The sequence below is a fragment of the Scardinius erythrophthalmus genome (genome assembly GCF_964197995.2).
Source record: "Scardinius erythrophthalmus genome assembly, chromosome: 21".
NCBI lineage: Eukaryota > Metazoa > Chordata > Actinopteri > Cypriniformes > Leuciscidae > Scardinius > Scardinius erythrophthalmus.
Window position 1 is genome coordinate 17,401,496 of NC_138241.1, and position 21,376 is coordinate 17,422,871.

Sequence of the window (21,376 nt, forward strand, 5' to 3'; positions counted from 1 at the left end):
AACACCAGTTAATGGTAAACTTCTTTCTTGGATCTTGTTTGAATTGACAGGCTATTTTAGGCTTGAAATTGAATTCCCTCTAAATGTGTTGTGGGCCATGAGGACTGTCTGGTTAGTAAAAAAAAAAAATCAAAATATGATTTCATCCAGTAAAAGTTAACTTTACATGGTAATTTGTTTATTGTAACAACAACAAAGGGAAAAGAATGCTACCGATTACAAATGGAATGTTCAATATTTTTTTCTTTTTTTTTGCCTACCTATGAATTAAGAGGCATTGTTAACTCTTACATTCTAATTACATGTACAATCAAGGCATCAGATGAAAGCTTATCTTCCACTCTTTCTAAAGGTGTGCTCAGTTTGTTTCTAGCATAAAGTATCAGGGAGATATGGCTCACGATTCATGAATATAATTAAACCGTTTTAGCATGTTTGGGTGATTCTGGGAGTTAAAGCCGAATTTGAGGTAGCATTGTTTTGACCCTAATTACAAGTTTCCAGCAGCTTGTTGACCGGGTTGGCCACCCAGGTTGTGATCCTCAGACATCATAGATTTCATTTTTATATGACAACCTTTTACAGCAGCCCATGTCTGATTTCCTAAAAAACAGGTGTTTTGCCCCCTGGGTACAATTTGAATGCATTGAAACAATGACAATAACATTCATAACATGCCTCGTTTCTGAGGGGCTTCTCAGATCGAGGACCCTGGTAGAGGCCCGTCCTCCATCTTTGGTTACTTGGTCTTAAGTAGTTAAATTATGGTTAGTGAAAACTATTTAAACTAAGTAAACTCGTTTCAAGCTGTTAGATAATAGACATCATTTGCGTATTGCACAACATGTTTCACTTTGTAGTACGTGTTTCTTTTACCACTGACAACTTGGTTTTAGTGGCTGTAGCAGTTTTACTTTTACTTTACTGTAAAACACATCCAGGCGCAGATTCATAACTGACTGTCAAGTTTGAATGCCATCGTGTCTTCACTGTACAAGCTAGAGCTCTGCCATATTCGAAACTGTCAAAGGGAGCGCCCGGTCGCGTCGCGTCGCTCCTCTGGTGTGCGTGAATACTTCCTGGTCCAAAGTTGTGTGTACTCAAATCAAAGTCATTTGAGCATGAAGTCGGATGGTGAACTCACAGCAGGGAATTACACTTCAACGGACACACACACACTTCTCTAAACTGAGGAACTGAGAAGTTCAATAGTATAGCCTAATTCATTATTCAGCGTTGACGCTTAGCAAACATGATGCGAACAGATGAACATTACCCACGCAACGGAACCCTGAAGTCTCATTATGACCAGAAACAACAGGAAAACAACAGTTTGAAGAATGGATATCACAAAAATGAAAAGGTATGTCAACCTGCATCACTCAATTCATCGCAAAATACGTCAAGTTAAACGTGTTCTTTTGGTTAAAGTTTAGTTAAATGGGTACAAGGGATAATGTTTAAAAATGTTGATTTTAACAGACAACACTGTTACTTTTCTAACGTTAGAACATGTTCAAGGGTTTGATTTAGCATGGAATTTGAATTAGGAGGTCCGATTCATTTCACCGAATCGGTTCGTTCAGGTGTTTCGTTTAATGAATCGTTTCAGAAGAACGATTCACCAATTCGTTTGAGTCATCACTAAAATATGCTTAAAGTTAATGGGCGCTTCTGGTAATGAAATAAATGTTTACTCCCATGTAAATATTGGAATAGTAACCGTATAGTTTAACTGTTAAAATTGTGTAACCTAACCACAGGTAAAACATGGTGGCTTGGCTTCTCTCTTAAAGGGATAGTCCACCAAAAAATGCAAATTCTGTCATCATTCAGGCTACTCACCCTCAAGTTGTTCCACACCTATGTGCATTTCTTTCTTCTGCTGAACACAAATGTAGATATTTTGAAGAATATGGGTAACAAAACCTTTGATGGGACCCCACTGACTGACATGGAAAAAAATACTATGGAAGTCAGTGGGGCCCAACAACAACAACTGTTTGGTAACAGACATTCTTCAAAATACTATCCTTTGTGTTCAGAGAAGAGAGAAACTCATACAGGTTTGGAACTTTAGGGTGAGTGAATGACAGCATTTTCATTTTTGAGTGAACTATCCCTTTAAGAAAGAAGCCCCCGTGGTTTTGCCTGTTGTTACTAACAATTTTTTACAGTTAAACTATATATGGTTTCTAAAAACAAACTATGGTATTTGTCATTAAAAGTTTCCTATTGGTTATGAAAGATATGGCTTAAGCACACTTACATTTATCATTGAATTATGTTAATTGGATTGTTTAGTTCTTTAGTATATCTTTGAATATCATTTGTCTGCTAAATTAAAGTGCCATTAAAACAATATGAACTATATTATAATGTTTTGTTAACCTGTGGTATTGTAGGTGCTGAAAAATGGCACGGGAAACGGTTTTCATCAGCCTCGAGTTAGGGGTGAAGATTCATTCGAGGAGGCCCCCATGTATGTGGCTGTCCTGACATACATGGGCTATGGAATTGTCATCCTGTTTGGCTATTTCAGAGACTTACTTAGAGCTATTGGATTAGAGAAATGCCATCAGGCCCAGGAGAGAGAAGAACAAAAGGTAGGTTTGCTCTCCATCTAATACATTTTGCACAGAACCACCATGTAGAGTTTGTTGCTCTAGTTTTCATACACAAAGGGAAGAAAATCTTTATTATATATTATATTTAGCATTACCTCATGTAGGCTGAACCTTATACTGAGTTGGTAGGATTTATAGGATTAGAATAACATCTTTCTATGTGTCTAAAAGGCAAATTTTCTGAGAGTTGCATACTTAACATTAAAAAATAACTGTAAAAAAATGAGTATGGGCAAGACAAATTATTCTCAAACAAAGTGTTTTCTTTCATGTCATTTGATTTACACACTGTTCACTATGGAAAATCTCCATGATATGTGTGAGGTGATGCTGGGGAGGTTAACGACGCAATTAAACCCCAAAGGACAGTGACTTCATTATTTCTGCTCACAGTCTGTCCGTTGAGAAAAGATGCCTCTTCTCACTCAAAGCTTGTAGTATTACATTAGATGTGATTATTAAAAGGCATAAATTGAGCTATTTAAAATTTAGTTGGCAAGATCATGAAATGATAAACTTTCAGAGGGAGTCACACCTTTAGTAAAATAGTGTTAAATTGGTATGAGTGAACACATTGGGAATATTTTGCTCTGTGCTTGCCATGTTTTTCATGATCAGCGTGAATCACTCCAGCCAAATTGTCACGGCCTAAATCTTCTAAGCTAGCTGTCTAAGCTTAATCTTTAAAGTGTAAAAAATACAAATCAGTCAAGAATTGAGCGCAACAGACATTTCAGTGCAGGAATGCTGCAGCACCATCATTTGCCATTAATATCCAATGAAAATAAATATATGAACCGGAAAGAACAGGTTTCTGCACATTTCACAGAGTGTGCTTGATATGTAGGCCCATACACTCCATCAGCATTTAAGAGCAAAATTTACATAATCTAACAGCATTTCCATTCTCCCTTTTCCTGTTTAACAGAGGTTTCTACATTGCCGTTTGAGTCACACACCAGCAAAGCTTTAAACTGTGTGCTTTGTGTTAAATGAGAACAAAAAATGGCTATAAGAATCAATAAGAGAGCAGTTTTTGTTTGAGCTTTCTTGGTGTCTTAAGAGAATGCTTTGAATGTGTGATCTAAAACGCTGGGCGAAGATCAGACACCTCCTCGGTGACCAGAAAAACTTGAGTGGCAGTCAAAAGCTTATGCAAAAAAAACTTGTAAAAGTCAGACTGCAGTTTGTTGCGGCTTTGTTATTTTCTGCTGTCTTAACTATCTCCATAAATAGGATTCTTAACAGTTCAAAGTAGGTTTAATAAAGGCAGCACAATGAGGAGTCTGCATAGCCTCTTCTTTGTTCTTTGGCAGAGTTTACTTAAGGACAAGATGTGGGTGAGTCTCTCAGGACTCTGACACTCACAGAGCAGATGGTTTTGAAACATTCACCCGGTTGTAACTACCCACATGTAAACAGTATCTTTTTATGGTTGATCGTGGGTCACCTGTCCCTCTTCTTTTTTAATGAATAGAGCATATTGCGGAAGGGAAGCATGAAATACAGATGTTAGGTTGTGTTAAAAGTGCTTCTGGTTGTTATGCTGTAATTGATTTCTTGTATTACAGGACTTTGTTCCCCTTTACCAAGATTTTGAAAACTTCTACACCCGGAACCTGTACATGAGAGTCAGAGACAACTGGAACCGGCCCATATGCAGTTTACCCGGTCCGGTTTTTGATCTCATGGAAAGGGTATCGGATGATTACAATTGGACTTTTAGGTAAATCTATGATTTGCATAAAACAAGCTGTTATAACTGTTGAAAAGAGCATGATGTATAGGTGATGGTTCCTTGTAAAAGGTGTTGATTGTCAAGTCTTACTAACTAGCTTAACCAGCAAAACTGGTAAAACAAATTCACCAGAAAGCATTTCATGCGTCATGCATTTTTTTTGACCGCACCAGCACTAACCAGCATTCTTTAAAAAAGAAATTCATGCTTTTATTCAGCAAGAATGCATTAAATTGATAAAAAGGGACAGTAAAACTTTTAAGTTGTTACAAGAAAAAAACATATAAATGCTGTTCTTTTAAACTTTCTGTTCATCAAAGAATCCTGAAAAAAAATCCATCTGTTTTCAACAGTGATAATATTAAGAAATGTCTTTTGAGCAGCAAATCAGCATATTAAAATGATTTGGGAAGATCACTGAAGATGGTAATGGCTGGTGAAAATTCAGCGTTCACATCACAGGAATAAATTACATTTTAATGTATATTAAAATAGAAAACACTTATTTGAAATTGTAATAATATTTCAAAATATTCTTTTTCTTTTTTTTTTTACTGTATTTTGGATCAGATAAATGACTTGAGTATAAGAGACTTCTTTTAAAAACATTATATCAACATTTTAATACATTTCATCAGAGGAGAAAAATATTAAGTGAGTTATATGATTTCTTTTACCTTTTTCCTCATTTTGTTCTGTAATTTCAGCTCATGTTATTTATTGTTTCTTTCAATGGCCGCCCTAACATGAACTGCTTCTTTGTATTGCACAAAGTTCTTTTATATTATACCCACTGATTTTAGTTCTACCCTAGAACAAGAATGATCTATGTACAGGCTAGTCAGGATAAATCAATATCAATAACGGTTTGGTTGATGTGTTTCTTCTCTGTCAGGTTAACAGGGAGAACCATTGAGAACGTCATAAACATGGGCTCCTACAACTATCTGGGTTTCGCTGAAAACAATGTTGACTTCCTGAAAACCGTAGCAGAGGTGACCAGACAGTATGGGGTGGGAGTCTGCAGCACAAGACAGGAACTAGGTATTTGTGTGGTTACACCACAAACTAAACGTATCTCAGAAACAGGTCACCTATAGCGTCCAACATTGTTTTCTTAAAGGGGTCATCGGATGCTCATTTTCCATAAGTTGGTATGATTCTTTACGGTCTTTATGTAAAGTTTGTAACATTCTTTGGTTAAATTCCTCAATGGTTGTGTAAAATAACACCCTTTTACCTCCTCAAAAACAGCTCTGTTCACAGCGACCCGTTACGGTGCATGTCTCTTTAAATGATAATGACCAACTGCTCACCCCGCCCCTCTCTTCCGTGGGGTGTGTCGACACAAGACACGTAAAGTGCTGCCTTGGCAACCTGCCTTGGCAGAGACAGTATATACAAATGGCTGAGGGAGGAAATATGTTAATACAGGACAGTCTGTCAGCGGTCGTGGGTGGAGCATGAGCAATATGACATCATATTGCTCAGAAAATCCAAACGGCTTGATAGTGCTTTTTGTGGATTAAAAGAAAAGGAGTGAATGGAATTTTTTTTTCATTGTCTGGTGATTGTGTCCACACTGCAAAAAAATAAAAATTAGCATCCGATGACCCCTTTAAGAACAAGCATGTTAGGTTGTTTAGCAACTATTATGGTTTAGTAAATGCCACCATAAACCCGTCAACATATTTGTCCATTTGTGATCTGACCTGCTTTGAGCAGCATTAACAGAATTCCTCATTCACCAATAGATTTATTAATGGCCCAACCTGTTTTTGAATTTGCAACACAAGTTGATGATTGACTGACCTGTTTAATATCTCTCTCTACAGGTTTATTACATATGTTATGATAAATCAAATGACTCATAATGATCTTCCCATATTCCCATGCTGACATTTTTTTACAAATGTCATGTAGATTGTGTAGGTTAAAAGCTGGCTTGTTTGCAGTAAGGCTAAGAGTTGAAAAGGTTCTCTGTACCACAGTGAAGGAAAACCAGGAAATCTGAGGGAATTTTAAAGTGCCCCTATTATGCTATTTTAAAGGCTACTTATTTTGTTTTGGAGGGCTCCTATTATAGGTTTACATGCATCCAAGGTCATTTTCTCATAAAATACATTATACATTACCTAATTTCTCAAAGGCTTGTTTTAAGATTCAGTCTCTATAAACCCCTCCTTTCCGAGAGCCTACTCTGCTCTGATTGGTCAGTAGGTCCAGTCTGTTGTGATTGGTCTACCGCTTACAGCTCTTTTCAGAAACAAAACGCCCATTAGCATATTCAAATTTCAGCTTTCTCAGCACTTGATACACAGTGATGCAAACAGTAATTCGTTTTTCTGTATCAATTCCAGCGTGAGTCCTCATCTGCATTCCTACATCAAAGTAGATTCAGATTCGCAGCGCAGAAAACGTCTTCTCGACATGTCACAACACCAACTAAACTCTTCCAGGCCTCGGAAGAGCAACAGTGTTTGAGTGCGGGTCAAAGTAGACGTTGTTCGTGGGCAGCCAATGAATACCATAGGCATTAAGCTAATTTCTTACATTGTTACGTAGGTATGTAACAGGAAGTAAGACTGGAATTGCTGACAACTAATTTCAGCAGTTCAGAATCGATTATTTTTTTTAGGAGACAATAACTTTATTTCTGTCATGGCTACTCTCTGAGTGTTTGGCATGGTAATGGGTCTTGGTGGAATAGATCTGCTATGCTGCTGCTGTTGGTTATTGCTGCTGCAGAGCAAGTACGGGACTTACTACATACATGACACGTTGTGTGAGCAAGTAAGACAAGCTGCTGCTGTACAATATAGCATACAAGAATTACCCATAGCAGATCTATACAGGTGGAGTTAGGGAAGGTGGAGGGTTTCTGAAAGTTCGTTGCACTGCTAAGGCAAATGCTAACCAAGTATTTGAAGGTTGAGCAGCACGTTTTTATTGGCTACTGATACGGTAGGAACCAATCAGCTGTGCCCTTTAGAAAATTATATGATTACAAACGTTTGAGTTAAGGACCTAGTAGCCTGTGCCATCTAGAATTTCATTACAGAACTTTGTGTTTGTAATGAACAAGTTTCTTTAAAACGTTGCAGACATTTTACATTCACAAATAGCTATATTACACACTGCATGAAAGGTAATATTTGAAAAAACATGATTTAAATTTATGATTTCCCGGCTTTAAAAAGTCTGTAGTGAATATAGATTTTTTTTTGTTGTTGTTTACGCTAAATTCTATTTAATTGGTTGGAAAATTATTTTTAAAATGCCTATTGAGTGATCTCAAACAACTTTCATGGAAACCCTTGATGGTGGTTTAGAGATTAGACATGTTCAGTGGCACAGTTCTAAGTAATTTGTTTGAACTGATGTTCTAGCATCTGGTTATTCTGGTTTGTTACATATGTGACATTTTTCTTAGCTGCTTGATGACTGTCGCTACACTCACTACTGTTCTGACATCAGCAAGGCTGTAAAACATCACATGAGCACAGTTGGGTCAAGTACACATTACAATTAAGCTGGAATTTGTTGTCACTGTTTTATTTCACTTTTTCTTTGTCACAGCTTTTCTGTTTTTCTTTTCTCACATACACTCTTACACAGTATAAATGCACATCCCTCTTAATGATTCAATTTTTTCATCAGCTACAAGATCATTCATATACGTAGAAGTAGGTAAAGTTGGTAATCTGAGATGTTTTATCTTCGGTGCTATGCAGTGAATGTACTACTGTGGTGAATCTGAGCCAAATATCAGAAACAGACACGAAAAGAACATGTGATCATGAGTCATGGGAGTATTTGTGTGTAAAGTCCTTTCGTATCATTCATTATTCATTTGAGGGATTCATTTCTTTCTTTCTGCATCTCTCAGAGTTGTTGCTTTGGGATATATTTCTGCAGGCCCTCTGTTAAATGAGCAATAACAACTAACCCCACGACTCCCTATTAAGATGCATCTCTAAATTAGACGCATGTGTATTTATTATATATTAGGGATGGGCATTTTTAAATAATTTTGTCAATGTTCTTAAACAAAAAAATTAGTAACTGATTATTTAAAAATTCTTTATTTTATTCACAAACATTACATCACCAGTGTTTCAAAATAATTATAAAATAAATATTAAATTATATATTATTTAAAAGTAAATGTATGAAATATGTCAAATATTAAAGTATATAAAAATAGTTTATATTTAAAAATTAAGTATAAATATTCATGAAGTGTTTATCAAGGGTTAACAGGAATCAAAATCACAGAATTACTACCCTTAAATTTGTACTGGAAAGTGGCATTGAATCTCCCAAGTTACATTTGATTACTATTTTATTCACAATTTATGTGATGTTATGTAATGTTTGTTTTGTTTCACTGTAACATGGTCACGGTTGACAGGATGTTTTTGTTCTAATTGCTGGATCAATACAGCCTGTGTTTGTTTTTGCTGACAGGTTTTAAGACTTCTTCATCATTCATTTACAGACATTCTGCCTGGAGTGTCTCTGTGTCTTTAGAATTCATTATTGTGTGTGTGTGTGTGTGTGTGTGTGTGTGTGTGTGTGTGTGTGTGTGTGTGTGTGTGTGTGTGTGTGTGTGTGTGTGTGTGTGTGTGTGTGTGTGTGTGTGTGTGTGTGTGTGTGTGTGTTTCAGTCACCATGGACTATTTAAATGTAACAAAGAGTTAACATTAATTTACAGTTGTCAAACACTAATATCACTGAAGCACGTTGCACTTTTGGAGGAGTCGACAACATAATGGGTTATTTAAGTGTCACATTTATTGTTACGAGAGCTTAATGTTTCACCATGGTGATGCAGTCATTGTACAACCAGTGGGTGGCAAATGTTGTTTGCTACACTAGTTTCTTATGAGACAAAAGTTGTCTTTCTCCAGTGCACTTAAGGGGCTCATAAACCAGAATTTTTCATTGAGCTACATCCTTTTTTGTCTTATTGGAGCTATTTAAAATATTCATCTATTTTCTATTTTGTTTTTGAAAATAAGTTAATATGAATTGAGCCCAGAACAGTTCACAGCACCAGTGTTTAAAGGAATTTTGCAAATTTTAAACAAGTTAAGCTTTAGGTGTGCTTTTGATTACTAGAGAAAATAATTTGGCTTGTCCCTCTGTTTTTAAAAACAAACAAAAATAGCATTTGCAGTGGAAGTCTATGAAAAAAAAAAAGTGAAGCTTGGCTTATTAGGAAAATTTACAGACTTTCAGCGGTTTGCAATGAACAAATCAAACAAAAGTAATTAAAATAGCTCAACACAACAAAGTTTTCCACAAACTCAACTGAAAATACAACTTTTAATGAGTTCTGCAGTCTCATAATTATTCAACCCCCTGAATAGAATCCTTGCAGCAGCACAAATCTGCAAAACAGGTGTTGTCTCAAGCACACCTGGTGCAACTAATGAAGCCCTTGATTAGTTGCATCGGGTGTCATTGGACCTTCCAACAGGACAAATATCAGCAAAAGGGTTTTCTACTAAGTACTAAAGATGCATGCCATGAAGGGGTTAAATAATTTGAGACTGCAGAAGTCATTAAAAGTTGCATTTTCAGTTGAATTTGGGAAAACCACTTGAAACATTTGCTGTGTTGAGCTATTTCAATTACTTTTGTTAGATTTGTTCATTGCAAACTGCTAAAAGTGCAATGGGGAAAATGTTATGCTTTACTCTTTGTGTATTTGTATTATTTTGGTGCAGTTCCTTCACCCATAAACTTTCACTGTAGATATTACCATAAACATGATTTTCTGTGGTAGTCTGTGCCCACAGATGATGTTGACTGAGCTTCATTTGTATTTAACCCTGAACATAACTCATTACTGTTTTCAGAGCTGTTCCCATCCATTGAAATTAAATTAGGTTAAGGTTGAGAACTTTCTGTTTTATGGGCAGTTTCTGCTTGTTTGTACACTCCCAGCAGGTGAATGAGATCTTCATGGATCTCGCTCTCATTTCTCACTTCATTAGACTACTACAATACCCCAGTTACAAGTCAAGACCCTTATGTGTTTTCCTCTGTATTGAGCGAGCTTCTCAGTTATCACACTGAAGTGCAGTTAAGCCACCCTGGACCTGATTCAGGTTTAATCAAACTCATCACCCTTCAGCTGCTGCTGTGAGAGGGAATTATCAGAGGTCCGGAGTAATAAATGGTGTTTTAGAGTAGAAAGCTCTCCAAAGGAATCATGTAAAAGGAGAGCCATTTATTCACAGACCAACACTGAATGTGTTGTGCATTCACTTTTGACTGCTGTCTTATTCGGTAGGAAATATCTTTAGCCCAGATTTCTTGCTTTAAAGCTGTTAAACAGACCTTTATGGTCTTTTTTCCACTTTGGTGTGTGAGAGGGGTCCATGGGAGCAGAAAATTATGGGAGCCAGACTCAAATTGCCCACATGAGTATAGTGGTGTTTTCAAATTATTTAATTTGTTTTGTATTGTATGTATGTGTGCATGGTTGTGCATTTAGATTTGAATTAATAATGTAATTTACTTTCTAATAACATTCCAGAACTTAAATAGAATTTTAATTAAGACCGCAAACAGGATGCAGACCTGTTATTCGAATTTAATTTTAGGGAAGTTCAATTAAATTGCTGTAAGTGTAGTTATTAGTCAATAATATATTTTGTTTGAAACACACAAGCATAATTATACAGACAACATATGGTGGATTTCCAGAAACATTAGATGGTATTGATATATTCCTGTCATCCCCATTCAAATTCTATTTGGACAACCTGAAGGGTGTGGCCATTTCAATTCAAACTCCAACTAATGAGTTTAAAGGAATAGTTCACCCAAAAATCTAAATTCACCTTCATTTACCACATTCATTTACTCACCCTCATGTTACTCACCCGACTGTGGAACATAAAAGAAGATATTTTGAGAAATGTCTGTGTTTTTTGTCAATACAGCCATCAAAACTGTTTGGTTACCAACATTTTTCAAAATATCTTCTTGTGTGTTCTGCAAAATAAAGAAAGTCATACAGGTTTGGAACAAATGATAGTGATTAATAATAACAGAATAACATTTTGGTGAACACTTCCTTTAAAGTGAGTCAAAGTTTTTTTCCTAGTACTGGTGTAAAAACATCTAACGAATCAAGGTCTGTTTTCATTCTGCAGTAGCAATAAAAAAAGAACACTTTAGAGATTTATGGCACATCTATAGCCTATATTTTATCTATATTTTACATATGAGGCATGGGTCACATTTTTATCTCAAAGTATTGGATATTTTGATTGTTTTTGTCTTAACATCATGGTAGTATTGTTGAGTATTTGTTTAGTATGTTTGTTTCCCCTATGCTGGCGCTCTCTGAGCCTCGAAAACTAGAAAAGCTGAAGAAGACTTGCTGAAATTTCGAAATTATTTTTCTCCAAAGCGGTAGAATGCCTAATCTTACCGGAAAATACTGGTCTAATAAATTCTTAAAGTGTATGAATGAAATGGATGAGAGCAGACTTCTACTGTTGTTCTTTTGTCCTGCCAGAATGCTTTTAACACTTCCTGTTGTTCATGGTCCTGAATACCTTCTGTAGTGGACATGGAGAGTTGTTGCCTTAGATTTTATTTGTTCAGAAGTGTCAATTTACTGATAATCGCAAGCAGAGTCAGTCTCTCAGTTTTTCTTCCACTTTCTCTGGTCTTGTGGTTAAAGAAAGTGGTCAGCACATGTGTTGCTGACATGTTGAACTGTGGTGCTCTGGCCTGTGACATTTTCTGTTCCCCTTTATTGTACAAAGAAAAGAGACAAGTCACCAAGGAGACTTTTGTAAACTAATTTTCATAAAAAGTGTTAGCTTATACTTTTCGTTATCTTTTTTTTATAGGTAACTTCAGCATCCATGAGAAACTGGAGCGACATGTGGCTGAGTTCTTGGGTATGGAGTCTGCCATGGCGTTTGGAATGGGTTTCGCCACCAATTCCATGAACATTCCTGCTCTAGTCGGAAAGGTCAGCGTTTAAAAATTAATCCTCAACGGTGCCTCTTTATTTTTTACATCTGTCTTAAATCACTCAATTTTATCTGCTGAAGTGAGCTCACGAGTGTTGTATATTAATCCATTATCTCTGGGCGCCTGCTATTAATTGCCACAATAAATAGTTTTTCACGCACTACAGAATAACCCAATGAACTAGCACACTAAACAAACCCTTGTTACAAATAATGCTCAATCAGATAAACAAGCACAGTTAGAACTGACAGTGTTTGTTTAGGGCGTCTCATTAGGGATTGTTTATACTGGGGCCAATGATGTGGTCGTCATAACCAGCTCAGATGAGAGGACCTCAGGATCTGGATGTGATCCAGAGGGACTTTCTTAAGGATTGTGCTGAGGGGGATGTTCTTCCCTTAAGAAAGTCCTCATGATGTATGTTGCAGCCTTGAGGTATTGGTTAAGCAGTGAGTCCAACAACGTGTCCCTTCTGGAGGAGGTGTCAGTTCAAGGCCTCTCAAGGTGAAGAGGATATGACAGCAAGCATTGTTGAATCAGGCCAGGCTCTGCTGATACTGAGAATTCGTCATCCAGTTCACAACAAAAGATCTGAATGTTAAAAAGTTCAATTCATTTGAACAAAACCATTTTTTTTTTTCCTGAAGGTTCATTTCAATTATCTGCTTCCCATAGTTGGTAACATATTGGTTCGATTCCCAGCGAACATGCTCAGTGATAGAATGCCCTGTAATGGTCCATTCACACAGAACGTATGTTTGCATTCCACTGTTCTGCTTTTCCATTGTTGCTCAATGTAAACATGCACTACTAGAAAGACGTGTTTAACCATTGTGCTCGTGTCTCAACTCTCAAGTTAAAAGAAGTTCAACTTTTGGGGGGAAAAGCGCATCTCAAGAGCTGACTTTTCTTTTGCTCTTTCCACTGATCTGCGTCTCGCATTTGTAACTGGAAAAACATGTTCTGTGTGAATGGTCCCTTAGATGCTTTGGATAAAAGTATCTTTCAAATGCATAAATGCAACTCAACTGATTTAAGTCATTATTCAGTGCAAGTCTTCTTTGTTGGCAAAATATAAGGATAGACTTTTAATTATCTTCTCTCCTTAAAAGGTTTTTATTACTATTATATGTGTAAGAACCACCTCACCGGTGACCACGTCCAGACAGATCATTCCCTATCTGGGGCAGGATTATATTTAAATGAGCTCAAAAGAATGAACAATTAAGATTCAATGACAGAAAAGGAGAGAGAGAATATAATAAAAATAGATAAATTAACAAACAAAATAAGTAAAAGTATTGTATAATACGTCACGTGCATGCAAGAATACTATGAAGAGAGTGATCTGCCATGTTTTTTTGCTTATTATAATGTTTTATTCATTTATTGGTATCAATGAAGTGATTGGTATCACTTTATTTTAGTCATGTTCACCATGTGCATACTATAAACTTATTATAGTTATTACAATAACTGGGTAATAACTAAGTACTTACCCTGAACCTACCTCTAAACCTAACTTTAAATGATTAGTTCACCCAAAAATGTTAATTCTGTCATCAATTACTCACCATCATGTCGTTCTAAACCCGTAAGACCTTCGTTCATCTTCTAAACACAAATGAAGATCTTTTTGATTAAATCTGAGAGGTTAAATTCTGAACCACCCATAGGCAGCAAAGTCATTGCAACTTTCAAGGCCCAGACAGTTAGTAAATACATAGTTAAAATAGTCCATGTGACTAATGTGGTTCAATCTTAATATTATGAAGCGACGAGAATACTTTTGTGCGCAAAAATAACAATATTATTCAACAATCTCTTCTCTTCCATGTCGTTCTCCTACGCTGTTGACGTAGTGTAAACAGTGCAGCGCTTCCGTGTTCTACGTCAGAACGTAGAACGTAGAACGTAGGCTCACCATTGGCCGACGCTGGTCATGTGAGCACCATGTAGGAGTTCCTGACGTAGGAACTAGCCAGTAATGAGCCGACATTCTGACGTAGACCAGTACCAGAACCAGTACTTTCGTAAGTTCATGTACTGTAAAATAAAGTGCAACCCTTTTATTTTTACTCTTTTTATTATAGTATGGTATTTAGTATGACTTTCTGTAAAACACTGTACACAGTGTTTTAAAAAATGTTATATAATTAACACTGTTATTTACTGTTTGTAAAAATGACTGTTTGTGATCGTGTTTTGTATGACCCTCACATTATTATTTCACACAACATGTTATTGATGGATTCCTGCTTTAGATTCCTGCTTCGTAATGTGTTCAGAGTCATGCAGTAACATAATGCCTTGTTTCCAGGGCTGTTTGATCCTGAGCGATGAGCTAAATCACACGTCCCTTATCCTGGGAGCCAGGTTGTCGGGCGCAACCATTCGAGTTTTCAAACACAACAGTAAGTACATATTCACAATATTATGAAATTTAAATATACCAGGTCATGGTGTGCTAAGTTATCAACACAATTTGCTTAAGGTTCAACATTCTGAGGTGATCACCTTCACAGTTAGTTATGGTTAGCCGAATATGTTTAAGCATTAGCCTGCAGCGAGGCATATTTGGGGTTTTAAAATGGCTGTTCTTTAGGGAATCCATTGTAGTTAATGGTATTCTTGTGTAGCTAGTGGATGACTGGTCTGCGTCTTTCTCTAGAGGATGGAATACATGATGCATGAAGAACAAAAGCTTGAATGTACTCTCGCAGTGCTGTGTAATACTTGGTTGTAGGTCCTTAAGGCAAAGCTTGGAGACTCTACATGCCACTGTCTGACCTGAAAATGGTCTTTATTAAAAGTGACAGAGGAGACCCGACTGCATCGCACTTGAAAAGCTGGTTCAGGTGTATTTGATTAGGGTCAGAACTATAGAAGGTCACTTGAAGTCAACTTGGAATCTCAGAGATCTGATTTCATTGAGAGTGTATGATGTAACGGATTGTATAATGGGCGGATGTGATGAGTTAATGATAAACATTTACTTCGAAGTAAATGAAATGCATCAATTAGTCAACGTTCATAATTATTTGATAATCCAAACCTGTTTAGCAAGCATTTGCAGAGACAGGGGCGTAAAATATGGTATGATTCTCTGTTGATGCCTGTACACCTGCAGAATAAATGTTGTCATTGCATAACAATGAATGTATCACGCACATTTTGATTGTTAGGACATGTGTGTTGACAAATATCTACCACACCAACGCTAGCATTGCCATTTTGATTTTTTTTATCCGTCAACTGAGGATTGAGCAATGGTCAGAAGTTGAAAAATTCCACATCCAACTTGATATGAAAAACAGCATAAATTTTGCAGGAAGGTAGATATTATTTATCTCTGTTTCTCTGGCTGATGTCAGCTTATGCTCATTTGCACATTTGAATGCAAACAGACTCAATTTGTTCAAATGCTCTGAATGTGCTGCTGACATTGGGAATATTTAGGCCTGTGTGTTGGCTTCTGTTTAGTTTATCAATTACATAAGCATTTGCTTGAACACTTAGATTTTCCTGGGGAAAATTTTGCCGCTGTAAAAATATGGTAAACAGAATGTGGATTTTTTTGTAGTTTCTTTTGAAAGCTGCACATAGTTTTGAATAATAATTTTTGCCGTTTTGTACATGTCAAAGTGACTGTGGGTAGTGAGTGGGTAGGTTTCCACTGCACACCGAATATGTTTTTTGTATTATAAGCACAAATTATTCTGGCTCAAAACCTTCATAACCAAGCTGCAAATACTGTCATTGTTGTATTGAATAAACTAGTGATTACTTAACACACAAGTAACCAAAGATTTAGCCAAACATAGTTTGACATTTATCCCCCCACGCCTTGTTTCATCTAGTACTACATTTCACTTGTCAATTCTTCTTATAGTTGTTCTTAACCTGAAACCTTTGCAAGATCTGTTTAGGTGAGTGTAGTATTTCAGGACTGCATGGATAGTGAAAGCAGGCCGTGTCCACATTGGCCTTCACTGGCCTAAATAAGTTCACCTGTTTGAAATGAGGCCACTTTGATAAGAGACATTCTTTTCTTTGGGCTTTGCGTCACTTTTTATTCATAGAGACAGTAGAGAAGGCAGGACGTTTTTAGAGTAAGAGAGAAGATGAATGAGATCAGGATGAGACACAGGCCAGAATCAAACCTGCATCTTATAAGTTTTCTTTGATTTTGCAGTTCAACTCTGCCATCTGTTGGCTAGTTTGTAGTGTTGCCATGTCTGGTTATCTTAAAGGAGAACTCCGGTCAATTTTAACATTGAGCTTATTTTTTTGTACATTTGGAGTGCTGTCAATACAGAGAACAACGACAAAAATCGGTGTTGCCTACACCGAGTTATTCTATTTTTAAAATTTGCACCCTGTTGACTTCAATAGGGCAAGTACTAAACCTGCTTTTAGCCTCTTAACATCCTTGATGTGTCATTACAATTGCACAGAAAATGTGAGTGATTCCTTCTGAGTGAACACGAGTGGATCTGACTGCAGTAGATGTAAAAGATATGTATAAAAATGATGTTATTTAAGCCAGCGCAAATACCTGTTTACATCCTGTTTTTCGGTTGAAGTCCATAGTAATCGATTGCCGAGTTCACGCGCATAGGTTTAGTTACCTATGATCACGCGCGTGAACTCGGCAATCGATTACTTTGGACTTCAACCGAAAAACAGGATGTAAACAGGTATTTGCGCTGGCTTAAATAACATCATTTTTATACATATCTTTTACATATACTGCAGTCAGATCCACTCGTGTTCACTCAGAAGGAATCACTCACATTTTCTGTGCACTTGTAATGACACATCAAGGATGTTAAGAGGCTAAAAAGCAGGTTTAAACATTGCCCCATTGAAGTCAACAGGGTGCAAATTTTAAAAATAGAATAACTCGGTGTAGGCAACACCGATTTTTGTAGTTGTTCTCTGTATTGACAGCACTCCAAATGTACAATAAAATGAGCTCAATGTTAAAATTGACCGGAGTTCTCCTTTAACCCTTGTGCATTGTTAGAATTTACATCCTTTCGTTATGTTTGTGGCTGAAAACAGCCACTACTTTAAACTGCTGTAAAAATGTATCAGATAAATATTTTTTTCAATTTTTTTTGCATTAATCTATTAATCAACCTCAGTCCTGCTCAAAAATATTAAATGTTTAAAAAAAATTCAGGATTTTAACTCTTTAATTGCCAAATTCGTAAATGATGTCACTGATTTGGGAGGAAAAAAAACACAAAATTACTCATTTTCAATATAAAATGTGATTGTGGACTGGATTTTTTTTTACCTTTTATCACAGTCTTGGACATGTCAAAGATTAGAAACAACATTGGTTTTGATGCACTGTTAGTTTTTGTGCAGCATCAGATTTTAACTTTTTCTCCCTCATTTACTGTTCGTGGCTGTTTTTGCCCCATTGACTTCCATTATAACCACATTTTTTGATTGCAAAGCCATGACACCATATAATCATGCATTTTTGATTGTTGGTGGTTTTCCCTGTTGGGAAGAGGTAAAATTTGTAATTTTTACTGTTGATAACCGGGTGGCACCATTAACCCTTTAGATAGGCCTGTGCCAAAAAAAGCTTAGTTTCTGGCTTTTACATGGAGTTATATGGAGTATAACAGCATAATAAAGTGTGTGTGTGTGTGTGTGTGTGTGTGTGTGTGTGAACTCACCTCTATGCGTCTGAGAAAATCTAAATATGCACCTCAGCTCTCAGAACTGCATGGAGTAAACAAAAACAAAGTAAGTGTATTTATGCACCTGCTGCCTTTTGATGGTGAGAAATGCAGACTAAACAAAAACAAAGCAAGTGGATTTAAACGCGTGCATGCAAGCCTGCTGGTCATTTGATGGTGAGAAGAGCAGCAAGCAACATGAGAAAGGGCTTGACTTGTAGTGAAGTTTTAGAGATGATTATGCAGCCTGACCCCTCCAGCGAGCTGCAGGATGACTAACCGGATACAGGATGTATCGTCTTCTCCCTCTGACACCACAGACTCAGGAGAGTCAGATCCTGATTTGGATGTGGCACCCTCATCATCCACTCTAGCTTCCACTGAAGGCGAGGAGGATTCGGAGGATCCTGGATCTGGGTGGATTGGGAGAAACGGCGAAGTGTTGTTTTCCACCAACGCGGAGACAACTCTCTTTCTTCAGCCTGCCAGTGGCGTGACTCCAGGGCCGACACGCTATGCCATCACAAGGCATAGTCATACATGTTTGTATGACTGTACAAACATGTATGTGTTGACGCAAGTCATGCTGACAATGAGGTCAATCATCTCCTCCGTAAAAAACAGATTGAACACGGAATCCATGTTCTGGACCCTTGCGAAGGCATAGCGCGTCGGCCCTGGAGTCACGCCTCTGGCAGGCTGAAGAAAGGGAGTTGTCTCCGCGTTGGTGGAAAACCACACTTCGCCGTTTCTCCCAATCCACCCAGATCCAGGATCCTCCGAATCCTCCTCGCCTTCAGTGGAAGCTAGAGAGGATGATGAGGGTGCCACATCCAAATCAGGATCTGACTCTCCTGAGTCTGTGGTGTCAGAGGGAGAAGACGAAACATCCTGCAGCTCGCTGGAGGGGTCAGGCTGCATAATCATCTCTAAAACTTCACTACAAGTCAAGCCCTTTCTCATGTTGCTTGCTGCTCTTCTCACCATCAAATGACCAGCAGGCTTGCATGCACGCGTTTAAATCCACTTGCTTTGTTTTTGTTTAGTCTGCATTTCTCACCATCAAAAGGCAGCAGGTGCATAAATACACTTTGTTTTTGTTTACTCCATGCAGTTCTGAGAGCTGAGGTGCATATTTTGATTTTCTCAGACGCATCAAGGTGAGTTCTCACACACACACACACACACACACACACACACACACACACACACACACACACACACACACACACACTTTATTATGCTGTTATACTCCATATAACTCCATGTAAAAGCCAGAAACTAAGCTTTTTTTGGCACAGGCCTATCTAAAGGGTTAATGGTGCCACCCGGTTATCAACAGTAAAAATTACAAATTTTACCTCTTCCCAACAGGGAAAACCACCAACAATCAAAAATGCATGATTATATGGTGTCATGGCTTTGCAATCAAAAAATGTGGTTATAATGGAAGTCAATGGGGCAAAAACAGCCACGAACAGTAAATGAGGGAGAAAAAGTTAAAATCTGATGCTGCACAAAAACTAACAATGCATCAAAACCAATGTTGTTTCTAATCTTTGACATGTCCAAGACTGTGATAAAAGGTAAAAAAAAAATCCAGTCCACAATCACATTTTATATTGAAAATGAGTCATTTTGTGTGTGTTTTTTCCCCAAATCAGTGACATCATTTACAAATTTGGCAATTAAAGAGTTAAAATCCTGATTTTTTTTTAACATTTAGTATTTTTGAGCAGGACTGAGGTTGATTAATAGATTTATGCAAAAAAAATTGAAAAAAATATTTATCTGATAAATTTTTACAGCAGTTTAAAGTAGTGGCTGTTTTCAGCCACAAACATAACGAAAGGGTAGTAAATTTGCCCACAGTGAACTGTTGAGTTTTTGAAAAATTTCAAAGCATTTTCCCAAAATATGTGTCAAAATAAGATTTGTCACCAAAAATCATCCCATTTGCTGAAACACAGAAAAAGTTATAGCCAAATTTAGACTCAAAAATACCCCATAGTGGATGAAAACATCCCCAACAGCACATAAGGGTTAAGTGACTTTAGGCTAGGTGGGGGTGGGGGGAAACAGTCACACATTTGAACTTACACAAAAGAATATGACCAACCAATATTAGCATCGCATTAGCATGTGCCTTTAGAGCTCTGCTACATAAGATCGCTATTGATCACTGTTATTTATTCCCCTTTTCTTTCCATGTTTCAGCTATTTTGCCAGACCATGTTGCTTATTTTTCTAGCAAGGTCTGGCAACTCTGCCAGATTGTGTCTCAGTAATCGGACATATTTAAAGGCCATCATTTTATCCCTTAAAACTCATCTTTGATCATAAAAATGACATCCTTTCCTTTCTTTATGCCTTAAAATAGCTCAAACGTAACTCTACACCCTTACCTCATTTAAGTAAACGCTGTTCTATGAATATTAAAATTAGCCCCGCCTCCACTCACTCACACCAGCTCAGAGATCCACTCGTTGACGTGATTGGTTACAAGGCAGTTTGTGACGTCAGAAACGTTCGGTTCACTGCAGTTTTAAGGAGAAAATGCTCTGCAATGGTGTTGACTTATGAATTTGCACATGGTTTGTCTTAAAGCATATTAAAAACATCACATAGACTTATAAACAACATTTAAAGGTGAACTAAGTAACTTTTTTACCTTAACTGAACAGCTTCGGAGTCATTGGAATGGTTATATTACTTATTTCGGGTTGAATGGTGGTCGTTTCGCACCCCCCTGGTGCCCGTGAGCGGAAAATCCGCACTTGCAACTTTGAGCTGGGCGGGCCGCCGGCCGCCGCGTCAGGAAGTATCGCGTGAGATCAGGTCTCGCGATGTAAACAATTGCTTTACGGCAAAATAAATTTGCTCAAATTCTGTCATTATTGCGCTCCCTCACGCTGTCCGAACCCGAATGAAGAAGACGTTTTAAAGAATGTCTCATCTGCTTTGATGTCGTTGATCTACTAGCCTCTGGTGTCTGAGAATCACCAACGAGTTTTTACAACAGTGTTGTCAAATATCTATTCCGAAGCTGTGGGGGGAGCTCTAGAGAGAAACCTGCGAGCAAAAAGCGAGAATACAGCGAAGAAATCCCAAAGCTACTGAGTGCTGCTTTAAAGCTTTTCACCACAGGGACTTTAAATAAGGTCTCTGCAGAAAGAGGATTGAGAAACACTGTTCTATATATCTAACAACAAAACTTGTTGGCCACATACAGTTAGAAGCATCTAGAACAAGCTTGTTCGGAATTTGGAATAGAGCTTAGTGATGTAATATTACAGCCATCT

General features: G+C 37.4%; 1 protein-coding gene across 1 annotated transcript in view; it reads left to right on the forward strand.

Moving 5' to 3' along the window:
- Positions 1-701: 701 nt before the first annotated feature.
- Positions 702-21,376, forward strand: part of sptlc3 (serine palmitoyltransferase, long chain base subunit 3) — a 33,071-nt gene continuing 12,396 nt past the window's right edge. Inside the window, exons 1-6 of the mRNA XM_081350548.1 lie at positions 702-1,363; positions 2,406-2,606; positions 4,199-4,353; positions 5,261-5,409; positions 12,246-12,370; positions 14,693-14,786. Coding sequence (XP_081206674.1) covers positions 1,253-1,363; positions 2,406-2,606; positions 4,199-4,353; positions 5,261-5,409; positions 12,246-12,370; positions 14,693-14,786 — 835 coding nt within the window. The 5' untranslated portion in view covers positions 702-1,252. The remainder of the gene's footprint in view (positions 1,364-2,405; positions 2,607-4,198; positions 4,354-5,260; positions 5,410-12,245; positions 12,371-14,692; positions 14,787-21,376) is intronic.